The sequence below is a fragment of the Mus pahari genome, unplaced genomic scaffold (genome assembly GCF_900095145.1).
Source record: "Mus pahari unplaced genomic scaffold, PAHARI_EIJ_v1.1 scaffold_9587_1, whole genome shotgun sequence".
Classification (NCBI taxonomy): Eukaryota; Metazoa; Chordata; class Mammalia; order Rodentia; family Muridae; genus Mus; species Mus pahari.
In genome coordinates, this window is record NW_018392399.1 from 792 (window position 1) to 17,559 (window position 16,768).

A 16,768-nucleotide genomic window follows, 5' to 3' on the forward strand; every position below is an offset into this window, starting at 1 on the left:
GCAGATAGTAGAGGCTGCATGCTTCCTATAATCAGATAAATAAAGGAAAGAGATAAATGAGGTGTGTTTCATTGTTTTTATAGATAAAAGGAAAATATAGTAGTAATTGTTTAAGCATTTTGAAGTATACATAGAATAAAGAAATACAGGTCTATGATATTAAATGTAGGGAGCATGACACAAAGATAGAGAGAATGTAGAATAAATGAGAAAAATGCATTTAAAAAATTGAAAGTGTCTTGCCAGGGGAATACTTGGGATTTTAGAATATGGGCTTCAAGGTATATCTGGGATTGGTTAACCTGGTATGACAAACTTAGGGCCAGGAATTAGGTTTATCCAGTAAGTAGAAGGGCCAGTGTTTCTTCAATAGTGTGGCCCCTGATAGTTACATCTGCTCCAGTGAATGGCCCCAAACTATGTACATAAGGGCAGCACTAAATAGACTTAGTTCTTAAAAACAGAAAAGAAGACATGAAATTGGGTAGATTTGGTAGGGCATTGAAAGAAATTTGAGAGGAAGTGGGGATGTATATAAACAAAATATATTGTGTACACATATGAAATTCTCAAAGAATAAATCTTTTACTAAATTTAAAAAAATATTTTGTTTCTGATACACCCTTATTACAATTTCTATCTTCCCTCTTTATATAGGTAAAAACCTCAAGTCATGTCATCATGTTCACAGTACTGGAAAGTACTGTACTCAATGAACACAGTAATCGTCACTCTGACACAGCTGTAAGCAATGTAAGCTACCTGAAAGACATGCCCACTGGAGCACAGTGTTATGTTACTGTGGCACAGATGTTATAGGAGTAACCAATCAATTTTTAACTTGGATTTCAGGCCCATTCCATGAGATGAAATCAATAATAGATACTGTCTATGAGGCTAAAAAACTGAGAGTAGATATGTCATGAGTTCTAGGAGAAAATCTACTACTGTTAAGCTATTAAATGAATGTAGCAATATAAAGGATTCCTAATAAAATACTTCCATAGTAATAGAACAGTGTGCATCACTCAACTCTCATTAGAAAAATTTCTTTATGCAATAGTCAATAGTTAACAAGAAAACCTAAAGCTTGTGAAGATGAAGAGACATTGAAATGCTCACCTCTAACTATGTTGGCTGTCTATAGTATAAGTCTCCCCTCAAACCTCAAAGATCTAGGTAGAATGGAAAGAAAAAGATTGTACGAGCCAGAGGTAGTGGATGACTTTCAGGAAACAGCACTTCCAGACACAACATGCAGGAGTACAAATGAACTCACAGAGATTATGACAAAATTCACATGATCTTGATGAGCTCAAACAAGACAAAATCCTAGTGGGGAGATGTTCAAAGTCCTCCTTCTAGCCAAGGAGACATTATAAGCTGAGAGCTCCTGAAAGAGGATAGGTCAGTTTTCTTCTATGTGGTGACACTGTATAGCAACTACTCTCCATGACAGGCCTCACACCCAAGAAAATGTATCCAACACAAACTAGACTCCATAGTTTTTGTTTTGTTTTGAACACTGAGAGAGAATATAAAGTAGGTGGGAAATGAGATGTAGTAGAATCTGAGAAGAGTTGGAGGAAAGGAATTAATGTGATCAAAATACATTCAAAGAAGTGCCGCAGACCCCCAAACTCCGACCAGCAGAGACGGGGAGAAATGACACAAATGCCAAGGAAGGTTCCAAACAGATTTCTTCTTTATCTCTCCGAACAGCTTTTTCCTCTCCCTCTCACAAAGAGCTTTCTCTAACCCTATCCCAGCTCCAACTAACTTCAACTGAAATCTTCTCCAACTTTTCTTCAACTGAACTGTTTACAGCTTTTCCCACAGCATTCTCCTTCCTCCCTCCGGGGCACATCCTGTTTTTCTCAGTCCTCAGAGCTCCTTCAAAACAACATTCTCCTCCCTGCCCGGGGTGCATCCTGTTTTCAGTCCTCTGACCTAATCCCTCCCCNCTCTCCTGGATCCGGTCAGAGTTCAGCCAGGGCGTGCAGTGATAGTCCAGTAACTCAGCAGGCTGGCAGTATAGAATCATCTGCACAGGCTCGACAGGCTCAGATTTTTGCAGCCAGGGAACATAGGGCTTGGCACCCCGCTCCCCACAAAGAAGCACTCAAGGAATATAAAAACACTTTTAAATAAAGACTTTTAAAGAAACATTTACTTATATCTTCTGTATAGCATTTATTGTGGAATATTGCAACTAAAACATCTGATAAAAATTCTACAATTAGAGTTATCACAATATTTCACTTTTTCCTCAAAAAAAAAAAAAATGTTGATCAAATTACAGATACACGGTTACTACAAAAGAGTTCAAAAGAAATTAATAGAGAAAACCAGATGTGGATGGAAATGGTCCCATGAGAATGAGTGAAGGTGAATTTACTATTCTGTCACTGACTTGTCATCTCCTTTATATTAGATGGGACTTTGTATTGAAACGGAAGAAGATTAATGGATATACTGAATCAATAGCCATGAGTCAAGACCAGTCAATTAAGCCCAATTTTTATCTGGAATTCATTCATGAGGTAAATTGAAGGGTTAAATGTTCATAGACACTGCATTTCTGAAGAACTCAGCAGAACTCCATGAGAGAAAGTCACGCTCCAGTTATGACTGTATCCCGTGGCACAACCTTTAAAACAATAGGTTTTTCTGGTTCAAGAAGTCCTTGTCTGCTTAATTTCAGAGGTATCTGCAACAGAGGAAGAAATATATTGAGATGTAATTAGTGAACCAACTAGATCCCCAGAAGAAAGGTTTTTGAAAAAGTGGTTAGAATAATCATGCTTTGCAGAACCAAAAAGCTGAATTTAATATCATATAATGTGACATTAATTCTCCCGTATCCTCAAAGCTGTGTCAAGTACATGTTGAGAGCTTGTATCTAAATGTGCATTATGTAAAATGGTGATTGAGAATCTCTGTATTCGGGGCCTGATACACACTCATGCTGGTTTCTACTACTTATGTTTTGTGCTGATTAAGAGTAAAACAGCTAATTTCATCCATTTTAACCTTGTTCTTAGTTTTTATGTCATATTATTTTTTAAGTCATGAAAAGTTATGTTTGGTTTTAAAACTTGCAAGATAACCATGAGAGGATACATTGCAACTCTATTAACAGTCCCTAATTCCCAGATCGTATCTCACCATGACACCTAAGCATGTTCAGGGCAAGTCTCCTAGAGGACAGATACTTTGCCTGCTTTTCTAGAATCTATTCTTGACTTCCAAGGATGGGATGAATGGAAAACTCTAATTCTACAAGATTTTTCAATAATGGTTTATCCTCGTGCTCTTCAGTGATCAATGGGGAAAGCCTCCAGTGGAGAAATCTTCTAGTCACAGGAAAAGAAAGGGAAACAAAGTTGTCATGGAGAAAGATAAGTGGCAATTTTTAAATGACTGAAGCTTGAAAGAGCATCTGCCCCACACCAGGTAGGCCACTGAGTCTCAAAAGTATAACCTTGTTTTTCTGTCTAAATCCATGTACATCATTTAAATGCTTTAGAGATAAAGAACAAATTTAAGTAAAGGTATGTATAAATAAACCTATACAAATGCCTTAAGGGACTGATCCAAGAATAAAAACATTTATCTCTCTGTCCAGAAAAAAAACTCATTAATATAAAGAATCCACACTCTAGTAAGTCCTATACATTTCATCCATCCCTTTACACGAAACAAGAACAAGTTATTCAGGTAAATACAATGTAAATGCTATTTGTATATGTTGTATTTTACTCTTCTGTAATTTTAAGTACTGTATGCATGTTTCTGATTGAGGCATAGAAAAACAGTTGTGCATATAAATATTTACATAAGTGGTACAGTTCATTTTTAATTAATGTTTTTATGAAATAAAATTATAACTGTAAGCCATGCTTTCAAACATTTATGAAAGGTTTTCAGTGTGAAAATTCTGCTCAAAGAACCTTTTGAAGTTTGTGGAAGGAATAATATGAGGTGGTATACAAAAGAGAGAGAATATCCTTTAATACAGAGAGAACAAACATAAACAATACTGGAGGTTTTAATGACATATAGATGGTGAACATAACCTGTAGGAGCCAAAAGTAGAACATGGAATAAGTAAGGACAAAAACCTAAAAGGAAGATTCACTTAGAAAGTGAACAGGAGCTTGAAGTATGGGGGCAGAATAAGAAGGAAAATGACAATACATAGTTTATGGGAATACGACAACTACTTTCCAAAGCAGAGATCTTGAGAAATGATACATATGTTTGAAATTCATCATGACATGCAAATTTTTAAAGACTTATAGTTTACATGTAAGAGTATTTTGCCAAAACATTGCATATATACCACAAGTGGGAATTCTCAAGAGAAAACAGAGTGGGCCAACAGAGACCCTGGAACTAGACTAAGAAATGGTTGTGAGCTACCACGTGTCTACTGAAAGCTAAACTCAAGTCCTTTCCAAGAGCAGCAATTGCTCTTAATTACTGAGTCATCTAATGAGACCCAGCAACTGTCTTTTAAAATAATGATTTTCAACTTGGCATGTCATGAAAAAATCAGAGATGAGCTTTTATTTTTTTCCACAAATGTACATTTTTATTTGAGCAGCCTAACTGGATGCAAAGGGTGGATGGATACATACTATAGCAGAGGACAAATAACTGAGGGGAAATGTTAAAACAACAGCAGAAGGAAAGTTACCTTTTAAAGCTGTTAGAAAGGGAAAACCCTGCTCATTATGGCATTGTAAGTCCTTGTAAGGGTGAATCTATAAGCTAGATTCAGCAGGGCTGAAGAATACAACAGAACCTGTCCTCGGGTTTATTTATAAAATAATAAAGAACAATGAATTAGAGGTGGAGTATTCACAAACAGACCAACATATAGTAAAAAATTTAAGAAAAACTATCAGAAGAAAAGGCAGGTAAAACATAAAAACCAAGGAAAACAGTCTGGATGACATAATTAAACAGAGAAGGAACTCTGGCTTGTAATTCCAGGCTGCATGATGCTAAAAGTTTTCATTCTTGTATCTGCCAGTCCACACTCTTAACTCCAGCCCCTTAAGAAATGAGCTTTTAAAGCCACACTCTGGATGAGTTGTATTAGAATTTCAAAAATGTCCAGGCATCCTGAGTTTCTGGTTACTTTTTGAGATACATAGTCAATGTTGGCTTCAAATTCACTAAGTAGTAAATGGTTACTTGAAATTCTGATCCTCTAGTCTCTAACTCTTGAGTGCAGAAATTACATGTATGTACCATCACAGCTTGTTCATGTAGTTCTGGGGGTTAGAACCAGTTATTTGTGAATGGTGGGTAAGCATTTTGCCAATTGCAAAACATCTCAAAACCCATGTATGAGTTTTATAGTTCCTCTGTAATTCTAATGTACATCCACTAATTGAAAAGACTGTGATAAGAGGGTTTCTGTGAGCTCTGGAAGAATAGTATAACATGCAACAAAAATTGAACACATGGTCACTGCACCTGTGGATAGCATATGACATACCTACTCTTGAATGGACATGATTAGAATTTCAAACAGAATGCATGGAATCCTGTCACACTGGCCTACACTGATTCCTCTTCATGTTAAGTTCTATAATATACACACATAGAAAAAAAGGACACTAAGTTAATACCTGGAAAAAATAGCTCATTTAGTCAGAAAAATTATTAATCCTCAAATATGCAAAATCAGTTTCATATATAGAACCTTCAATTGGAAAAATGCCTCCCATAGAACACTATTTGGAGAGAGAGTTTTCTGCCTCACCTGTGTTTCCTTACAAGGCTGGAAGGAGAAGTTCTGCAGAACTTTAGTGAGAGCGAGTTTCATGCTCATGAGAGCAAACCTCATGCCAATGCAGTTCCTGGGTCCATTTCCAAAGGGCATGTATATATAAGGATCAATGTTACTCTTGTTCTCCTTGCTGAACCTGGAGACACAATAGTAGATGACAACTTAACAAAAGATAAAACCATAAGAGCTACACAAGTGAAGTTGCCTTTTGACTTCTAACCAGTACACATAGAGAGTTTGGGAAAAGTTCATTGAACTTCTGCTTGCAGGTATTTGGCTCTGAAAATTTTATGCTAAAGGTCCTTTTCATTTTACTTACCTTATAAGAGTCTCCATGTTGTAGAGATAATATAAAAGCTGTTTAAAAAAATACATCAATGTGTAGGCACACATTAGCATAATGCTGCTGTTATGGAGTTGGGAGAAACAAGTATTTTCTGATTGTACTGGAGGTCCAAATCACAGAGGAAATGAATGCCTGGTACTGTAAATCAGGTCAAAATTCCATGGCTGCAGACATCATAGGCACTAGATGACAATGTACTGCTGTTGTTTTGCTAAGTAAATATAGTATCAAAATGTCTTCTAAATATTTATGTTTACATACAAAAATTAGAGCTGATCTCAGCCTTGATCAGAAAAGCTTCAGTTTGCAGTGGGAGACATTTACCACAGCAATTCATGACTTGCCATAGTGTTGAAATTATGCACTGTTGGTGTTCTCAGCCCCTCCAAAGCTCAGGAAACATCACAGAAGAAACATCAGAAAGAATCTAAGCATGAAATGGATGCTGTGAAGTACTATCTTCTGAACATGACAAGGGCATTGCACTCATTAAAACACAGCAGCTGTGAGTAACTACACAAGACTAGACACATCATCATTCCATCATAGGTGGAAAAGGGACCGCATGAGATGCCACCTCCCTAAAGTGATGCTTTGGAGGAGGAGGGAGAAGTGTTTCTTTAATGGTGCAGCCACTGGAGAGTTGACTGTTCTCCACTATTCAACTCCTAAATTTACGTTTATGCAAACAACCCTAAGTAAAATCATAAGTCACAAAAAAACCTAAAACTACATAAAAACAGGAAGAAGACTGGTTGAAAATAGACAGGGATTCCACATGAGTGGAAGGGAGGAGAGACAGGACAATGTGAGGTGAAAATGACCAGAATTCATTATTAATTCATGTGATTGTTAAAAAATAAAAAAGGAACAAGAAAGGAACTAAACTTTACACACTAAAAAAAATCCATTCAGGATAATGCTGTGATCCATCTCCGAAAAGCACATTTCATTTGTAATGCAGTAAATGGGGGTTCCTACCACACACTTAGGTGGGTCATTAATTGTTTGAGAAAGGAGAAAAACACTCTGTATTTCCATGGTCATATTTTCTTCTCATCTCACTTCCCCTCTCCTCTCTCTTCTTCCCTTTCTCTGCCATTCTCCTCACTGAATGAAAATGGATGCAAAAATCATACTTAGATTATCTTCCTATAACAGACATCATAGAATACACAGGCCTGCAGAGTGCAGAGTGACTTCCTGTTCCGGAGGTTCTGGTACCTTTCAGGGCGGAATTCTTCAGGGTCTGGCCAGTGCTGTGGGTCATGGTGAAGACCATAAATCGGAATTATCACTGTCGACCCCTTGGGTATAAAAACACCATCAATTTCAACATCTTTTTTACAGTCTCTCTCAAGTCTATTAGCAATGGGATAAAATCTGAGGGTTTCACTCAACACCATATCCAGATACTCCATTTCCATCACAATATCATAGGTGGGAGGTGCCTAGGAAGAAAGAAAAAAATTTGAGCTGAGATTTTAGATTCAACTGTGTCTAGTGGTAAATTCTCAGCATCCCCAGTGTCAAGCTCAGCAGCTCAAAGGACTTAGTCCTTACAATGAATTTTAAAGGGTTTCTAAAAGTGTTTTATTGCATATATGTATATCTCTTGCTTATATATGTTTACATACACCATATGAGTATAGTGCCCACAGAAGCCAGAAGAGGCATCACATTTCCTGTAACTAGAGATAGAGCAGTTGAGAGCTGCCAAGTAAATCCTGGGACTCAAATGTGGATGGATCCTATGGAAGAGTAGCCAGTGCTCTTAACCATTGTGCCATTTCTCAGGCTCCTTACAAAGCGAAATAACTGTCACTTGGGGCCTGGACGGTGCTCAATTAGGGAAGTTTCTCCTTTGCTAGCCTGACCATGAGAGGTCAGATCAAATCACAATAAAGCCTGACACAGTGGAACTGATCTATAATCCTAGTAGCAGATAGACAAAGACAGGGCATGCCTGGATCTCATTGGCTAAACAATCTAACCCGATCAATAAGCTCCAAGTTTGGTAAGAGATCCTGTATCATAAAACATGATAGAGAGTGATTTAGAAATATATACAATGTAGGTCTATGACCTATAGACACACACATACACACAAACATTCACATACGTACATACACACACACACACACACACACACACACACACACACACACACGGAGAGAATGAATGTGAGGGAGGGTGTTTGGCTCATGATTTAGACACCAAGGCTCACAGCTTCTTCTTCTATAACTATAAATAAATAAGGGGAATCATGGGACAGAGCTGCATCAACCCATGCAGCACAATCAAGACCACTGCTAGCCTCTCTTAGCACACAGCTGGAAAAAAAAACATCCAGAAGTATCATTGAACCATGCAGAGAGCTGCATGATAAGTGCATATCATTAACATCACACAGGGTTGTGTAAATGTTGCTTGCTTGGTACTCTTATGTTCCTAGATAACAGACACAACAGGCCCAACCGGGTGTCACAACACCCTTCTGTGGTCATGAGAGGATTAATTGCCCATTTCTCCATCTGTGTCACTTCTATGATAATTTCTAAATGGTGCTGAGAAAAACCAGTGCTTGTGTTCTTGTTACAAATTATAAAGGACTGCTCAGAGAGCTCAGAGAGCAAAGGCACCTGCAACTGAGAGTACTGACCTGATTTTGGTCCTTAAAATGCATGTAATCAAAAGAGAGAAGAAATTCCTTCAGGTTATCCTTTGACCTCCACACAATTGCTACAGCACACATGACCCCATACATATATCAACTCATATATATTCATAAGTACATAAATGTGTATGTACATGTGTACATACATATATACATACATGAATACAAAAATACATAAATATGTAAATACATACAAAAATATTTTTAAAAAACACCAGAATTGGAAAGTCAGCTCAGTGGTGTGAATGCTTACTCACACTCATACTCACTCAGACATTCACACACACACACACATACACACATACACATTCACACAAAAAATATACATACCTCCCACACACAACATATACACACTATACCTCACTCATATTCTGTCACTCTCTCTTTCTCTTGCTCACTCTCTAACTCTCTCTCTCACTCTTACCCTCTCCTCTCTCTCTCTCTCTCTCTCTCTCTCTCTCTCTCTCTCTCTCTCTCTCTCTCTCTCTCTTTCTCTCTCATGCATACACACCATAGAGGGTGACAAGAAGGTGTTTTTGTTGAGGCTTCTCCTTTTCCCTTTTACACCATCCTCCTACCTTATTGGGCAGAGCCCTGTCGATCTCCTCCTGCAGTTTCTTCTGGATATCAGGGTGAGTGGCCAGGCAATACAAGACAAAAGAAAGTGTGCTGCTGGTGGTTTCATACCCAGCAAAAATAAAGATAATTGACTGGGCTGTGATTTCCATGTCAGAAAGTGCTGGAAGTAAGAAAACAACTCAGGTTAGTCATGTCAGGATGAACCATCACCCAGGAGATGAGGAGAAAATCCAATGAGTCCCTGTGTTCCTTCATGGACTATGGAGATGTCATTCAGTCACTCTGAGATGGTCATCATTGTGACAGCCTCTTGACATGTCCAGAAAAGGAAGATGATTGAGGCAGATTGTCCCAATGTTTCTGCTGTTTCTTATTATCCCCAGTGGGCAGTGTCAAGACTTACACATTCTTTTTTATTTATTTTTATTTAAGAGTATTTCTGTAAGTGAGGGGCAGGTGCCATTTGTTTGAGGAGGTTGCACATGGAGGTGAGAAGAGGACATCTAATTCCTTAAAGGAGTTAAAGAAGGTCCTTGCTATAGATTAAGGTTTTTTTTTAATTTTATTTATTTATGTGTGTTTGTCTAGGTGCCCGTGGAAGCCAGAAGATGGCATTGGAGGCCAAATAGCTAGAGTTACAGGCAGTTGTACATCTTCTACTGAGAATGCTGTTATCATGTTATTGGTAAATTCTTTCTCCCAATTAGTGTAAGTCCTTGCACCTAAGCTGAAACTGGACAATAAATCCACAATCAGTGGCTATTTTTTAAATTAATACTTATTTTAGCAATCAAAAATGAAACAGAAGGGCCTGGGATATGCAGTTCAGTAGATGGGGGTGCTTCTGTAGTATTCCTGAAGCCCTGGGTTCAGTGCCCAGTACTTGATACACCAGGGTTATGTTTGTGTTCTGGATTACACTGGAAGACTGACTAGAGAAAGGAGAGCCAGTGATGGAAGAATTCTGCTTCTCAGCAGCAGAGGGAACCAGCCCCTCAAGAACTGAACACTGACAGCTTCCTAGAATCTCTTTTTATTGTGACAAAAGAGGCAAGGTTAGCAAGTCAATTTCCACATACCCCAAACCTCTCATCTGACAGAGGGCTTGTCCTGAAAGAGCCATCGCCTAAACATTCCTCAGCCATAGGAGACTTCCTGGTTTGCCGGGCATGCCTCCACGCTAAGTTAAGCACAGGCTCTGGGAATACTCCTAAAGAACGCCATAAAAAATCTCAGATAGCCATCACTGACAGGAGACTACTTCAAAGCTGAGGGGCCATCACTCCAGATTCGTGCCAGATGCCATGGATCTGCTAAGACTCTGCTGCATGGTCGCACATGCCTGACACCTCAGGAGCTAAAGGTCATTCTCAATCACACTGTGAATGTGGCTCAGCCTGGGCTACATGGACGCTGTGGCAAAAAAGAGGATCAGGTGTAGAAGACTTGAAGTTGGCTGACCCCATGGAAGGGCAAACATGAAAGGACTTAAAAGACAAAGTACGTGATCACCTATAAAAGTAAAGTGGTGACCCAGAATCATACTGCCACATAAAACCAAGTGTGTGTGTGGAGGGGGTGAGGCAATAATCGAATAGGTGAGAAGAGAAGACTCTCTGTCCATAGCTACTGACTCACAAGTGTAGAGTAAAGTCCGGAACTGGAATTTCCTCAGATTGCAGCCATTATAGTGATAATTACTTTAAATTTAAAAAAATAAACACAGGTGGGGCAGCCAACCCGTTTAACCACAACACTGTGGGTTCCTGGGACCGTCTGGCTTCCAGCCTAATGCCAGAAGACAATGGGCACCTTCATCTCTTATCTGTACACACACCTAGGGGTGTGCACAAGTGCACATACTCCTACACATATGTGTTCTGCACATAGGAAATAAAAATCTATATGTGATGTTTAATGGGTTTTCGAGACAGGGTTTCTCTGTGTAGCCCTGCCTGCCCTGGATTCTATGATGTAGACCAGACTAGCCTTGAACTCATAGAGATCCACCTACCTCTGCCCACAAGTATAAGGATTAAAGGCATGCTCTACCACCGCCCAGCTATGAGTGATGATTAAGTACATAAATGAATGAAGAGGACCATTGAATTTGTACAAAGGGTCTTTCCCCAGAAGGTAGTTACACATCATACAAAGGAAAAGGAAATCTTTACCATTGATTAGGCTAGAGAATACATGTCCAACAGGGGCTGCCAGTGAGCTTCAGCACCATTTGGATACATGACCCCTGACAGGATGTTTAGACACAGATATCTAGACAGAGCTCTATGACTGCATGCTGGGAAAGACACAAACACCACCTATGCTCACCCAGATAACAGATCACTGGAGATGGACATCATTGCCAATCTTCATGTTAGGAGAAAACTTTTGCCCGTGTGCATCAGAAAATTCCATGTTGATAATAGCCACGTCTGTTTTTTCAGCAACTGAACAGCAGTATCCCTCTCCCTGGAAAAGCCTCCTTGCATATTTTCTGAGTGACCCACCCACTCCCCAAGAGTCCTTATCCATAGACCAGGAAGGGCTTGCTTACCTTTATGAGAGTCTTTGTCTTTGGAATTATTATGAGCGTTCATCATCAGCTGAAGAAAATCCACTCGGTGCTTGGAGCAGAAAGAGAGGTTACAAAAACAGAAGGGTAAGGTCAAAGCTCAGAGGTGAATGAGAAGCGCAGAACCTTAATTCTTTCCTCTCTTAGAACATGGTTCCCTTAAATCCACAACCTTGGCTATGGTTGCTTGAGTCATCAAGGAACAAAAGCAAGAGTGGATAAACTAGGAAGAATCTAGCTTCCACATCAACCACTTTCACAATAAATTACAATAGATAAATAAATAGATTTTAATTACAATAAATAAATAAATAGATAAATAAAAGATTTTAAACAATTGATTTTTTTCTTTAAAAATTTTAAGGAGAAGAAAATAATATTTCTCCTTTTTAATCATTTTTATTTGTTATTGGAGAGTTTCATATAGGAACACAATCAGATATAGTGATCTCAACACCACTGTTTCCTTCATCCAATCCCTTCTATATTGTCTGTAACATTTCTTCCTCCACATTCTATGCCCTCTTCTTAACCACCCAATGAATCCAAATAGTACTGCTCACAAGTATATGGCAGTGGGGCCCTCAATTGCCAAATGGGAAACCTACCTCTGTGTTCACACCCTCCCTCCACAGCTATGAACTGCCAAATGTTCCTCAGCAAAAGGCATTGCTCGGAGAGATCCTACCCTATCTATGGTGGAGTTCTGATAGTCTTGATCATGTTCAAGTCTTATGTCATGCCAATTTTTTTCAGTACTTATGCAGGATGTTCTAGTTTTCATTTCTATTGCTAAGGGTTAAATCCTGGCTTATTCTCAATCAACTTTTTAAAAGTCCAAATTATCCTCCCCAAGTAAATATAAATATATTTTCTCTCCCTCTAAATCCACCCTTTTCTACCTGCCATTAGCATGCAGCACACATTTTCACATTCCAACACGTCACCAAACTGTGAAACTCTCTCAAAGGCACAACATTTTACCTTCTGCTTAGAATCCAGGCGGTTTTCTTTCATTCGCTCCACAAATTTTTTGAAAAATTCTACTGAATCTTTTGGGAATATGGAGATATTTAACATCTCATATATTGGGATGAGGGATGGAAAGAGTGCTAGAAAAAAAAATAGATTTAATTGAAATGGAAGTTTGAGTTAATGAATTTGTAAAGCAATCCCTAGAATAAGTCACCAGTGTCTCAACCAGATGCCATTCTTTATGTGAACTTGCTCGCATGGGCTCAGCACCACACTTCTCCTTCTGTGCTTTGGAATAACCAAAGCTGCAACCTGACTCTTAAATTAAACTCTGCTCCTGGATTTCATGTGGATTGAGAAAGAAAATTCAGGAGCCATTAAGATGACTCAACAGCTAAAACTTTCTGCAGACAAGCCTAACAACCTGAGTTTGATCCCTGGGTCCCACTCAGTGGAAGGAAAGAGCCAACTGCTGGAGGTGTCCTCTGACCTCCACATGCCACACAATCACCAAGTCACACAGGCACACAAAAAACAACACCAAAGCTACACAGAGAACATTATCTCAAAAAAAAACCTAAGTTCAAACAGAAGTCACTAAAAAGCAGGAAGAATGAGAAATCACATATTCTCTCTCATTTCCAGATTCTAGCCTATATCAATAAATATGTAAACAGGTCTAAGTATAGATATCACACAATGCTTAACAGGAGGCACAGGATAATACTAGTAGACAAGGATGGAATGTAGGCATAGGGACACATAAGCTGTGGATGGAAATACAAATGACAGCAAAAGTATTAAAACCATAAATGACATTCCATGCTTAATTATACCCAGAAAGTATAAACAAAAAAACTACTTGGCACTCCCAGAAGAGCCAGGTTTGTTTCTCAGCATCCAAATAGTTGCTCTCAACCACCTGTAACTCCAATACAAGGAGATTCAAGACCCCACTATGGCCTCTTTAGTGACTTCATGCATGTAAACAAAACACCCATACACAGAAAATAAAAATAAATAAATCTTAGAAAATTGATAAAGCAATTAAGCTATCTAAGAGAAGATCTAGCCAGGCAGTGGTGGTGGATGCCTTTGATCCCTGCACTCAGTAGGCAGGGGCAGGTGAAGTTAGGTGACTTCAAGACCAGCCTAGTCTACAGAGTGAGTTCTGGGATACCCAAAGAGAGACAGGAAAAACCATGACTCTAAAAATTAAGAGACAGAAGGCCGGGGCCAAGTAGTGGGAGTGGGTGGGTAGGGGAACAGAGGTGGGGGGAGGGGTATGGGAATCTTTCGGGATAGCATTTGAAATGTAAATAAAGAAAATAATAATAATAATAAAAAAAAAATTAAGAGACAGACAGAGACAGAGACAGACAGAGACAAAGAAGGGGAGGGAAAATATCTAAAATCATACATTAAAATATCTATGTCCTGAATTTATGGCAGACATTTATAAGTACAGTAGCCGCAGCTACTATAGACAATATATGTTCAGTTGCTTAATATGTTAAAAATTGAGTTACATTCTAACTCAGCGATGCTGATTCTGAATATGACCCACAAAGAATAAAACCAAATATTTAAACATAACCTTGTATATGAAGATGTATAGCCATGAAATTCATGGCAAACGTGTGAGACTAATGTCAATATCCATCAACAGATAGGGAGTAAAATTTGCTCATAGACACAGGACCTAGTGATCCATTTGCTATTGTGATAAATGAAAGAGGCCTGTCAGAGAGACCAAATACTCTATGATCCCATTTATATGAAATACCCAGAATACTCAGAAACAGAGGAAATAAATTGGTGGTTGCTTAGGTCAAGATTGCTTGAAAGTTACCACATGGCTAGAACAAATTCCTCTGTGATTAGCATTGGTAATGGGCCAGGTGGGACTTCAGTCAATGCTGATTCCTAAGAAATCAGATTACTGAGAATAAGGAGCTGTTGTGTGCTGAGCCCTAAATGAACCATCTATATCAGCACCCCCACCCATCAAGTCTCAAGGAACATCAAGAAAGAAGATGTGGAACTAAAGTCAGAGGCAGAAATGAGGAGTGTGAAATTCCATACTGGGCACATGGCATGGCCCTCTCCTGAACTGCATCAGATCAAGCCAATAATACTGGTCACCATCCTAGAAGACAGCAGCACTAGGACTCAACCACCTACCAAAGCAGAGAAAGGGACAGGAAATTGGGGGGAAGATTTGTTTAGGTGTCTAAGCGATGTAGAAATTAAAAGATAGGAGTGGGTGTAATTGAGACAGAGGGAATGCCTGTATGATATTGCTACCATGGAGAATTCTGGACTTACAGAGGGTCAAATTTGTATTTGTACAAATTAGTATTCATACAAATGAAAGAATTCTAAAATAAAAACCAGGACTCAGAGGTGCACACTATAATACCAACCCTCAAGAGACAGAGGTACAGAGATCACTGTAAGTTCAAAGCCAGCCTGGTAAACACAGCGATATTTTAGGCCAACTAGAGCTACATGATCAGACCCTGTCTGAAAAAAAAAATCAAAAACAAGTAATTGAGCTGCATGTCTAAAATGTTCTCAAAATACTAAACTGTGCCTGTAAAGGGTGAATTATATGACAGGTGAACTACATGCCACTAGAGTAGATCGTTTGGGGGAATAGAGGAAGAGAAAGGCAGAACTGACAAACATGGCCACAAACAACAGCCATGATCAAAAGCCAGAACCATCCACTCACCTACTGAGAAGAACAATGGATCAAAAAAATCAATTCTTAAGAGCTTCTTGGCTTTCTCCACAAAAGGGTCCTCCGGGTTGTTGAGGGAATCAATGTTCACTCCAAATGAGGTGCTAGTGATCACATCCATGCTGTAGGCACCTAACACTCTGAGTAGAGAGAGGCATGGGAATTTAACACATGTGTCAGGGACCAGGAAAGGATTCTCAGGAGACAGACAAAGCCACTCATAATGGAACACTCCCTTCCCACTTATCCCTCCCTCTATCCCTGCAAACTTCTTACTGTCACATTTGTTTCTTTTAAATTGTGTATAATGTCATCTTGTGTCTAAAGGGGCAAGGACAAGTAGCTGGACCATGTGAGCTACACCCCAGTTACCCTTCCTCTCCCAGACCACAGTGATGGACCAGCACTCACTCTTTCACAGTAACAGTCTTGCCTTTCTCTGCCTCTTGCCTCAAGTACGTTACCAAAATGTCTCCATACTGTTCAATGACAGGGAACATCTACACAAAACATGGAAGCATCCACAGTTAGGATGGAGATTCCAGTAACTCAGGCTGCAGTTAAAAGAATTTCACTCACCTCCTTGAGTTTTCCACTGGTGAATGTAGGGGACAGCAAGGCTCTATATCTCTTCCACTCTTCATCCTTAGATATAGAGATGGATTTTCTCATAATCCCCACTGGGCCAAAATCCTAGAGTCAAAAAATACAAAAACCAACCTCAGAATGCCTCCCAGACTATGAGAAATGAGCTGTGCACTCAGCTTTCTATTGTGGTTCCGGCCCTTTATATTCCAGGCTCCTTTTAAATGGAAATTTCTCTGGAAAACTAGGTCCAGGGATTGGGGAGAAGATGAGAACAAGACTTAGTCAATGTCCAGGGCTGTGCTGATGGTGGTGTTTGGCTTGGAAACAGATAGGAAGTTAATTTTACATCAAACAAGTTCTCCAGTTCTGTATTTACAATATGAGCAATGTGAAAAGGATGTCTTCATAAGTTGTCTGTCTGTCTATCTATCCTGGTGTGTGTGTGTGTGTGTGTGTGTGTGTGTGTGTGTGTGTGT

General features: G+C 39.2%; 1 protein-coding gene across 1 annotated transcript in view; it reads right to left on the reverse strand.

The window, feature by feature from the left end:
- Positions 1-2,213: 2,213 nt before the first annotated feature.
- The window catches only part of LOC110314995 (cytochrome P450 3A41-like), a 24,836-nt gene continuing 10,281 nt past the window's right edge, over positions 2,214-16,768 (reverse strand). Inside the window, exons 5-13 of the mRNA XM_021189168.2 lie at positions 16,284-16,397; positions 16,116-16,204; positions 15,696-15,844; positions 12,968-13,095; positions 11,966-12,035; positions 9,408-9,568; positions 7,377-7,603; positions 5,780-5,942; positions 2,214-2,710 (exon numbers count right to left, since the gene is read on the reverse strand). Coding sequence (XP_021044827.1) covers positions 2,615-2,710; positions 5,780-5,942; positions 7,377-7,603; positions 9,408-9,568; positions 11,966-12,035; positions 12,968-13,095; positions 15,696-15,844; positions 16,116-16,204; positions 16,284-16,397 — 1,197 coding nt within the window. The 3' untranslated portion in view covers positions 2,214-2,614. The remainder of the gene's footprint in view (positions 2,711-5,779; positions 5,943-7,376; positions 7,604-9,407; positions 9,569-11,965; positions 12,036-12,967; positions 13,096-15,695; positions 15,845-16,115; positions 16,205-16,283; positions 16,398-16,768) is intronic.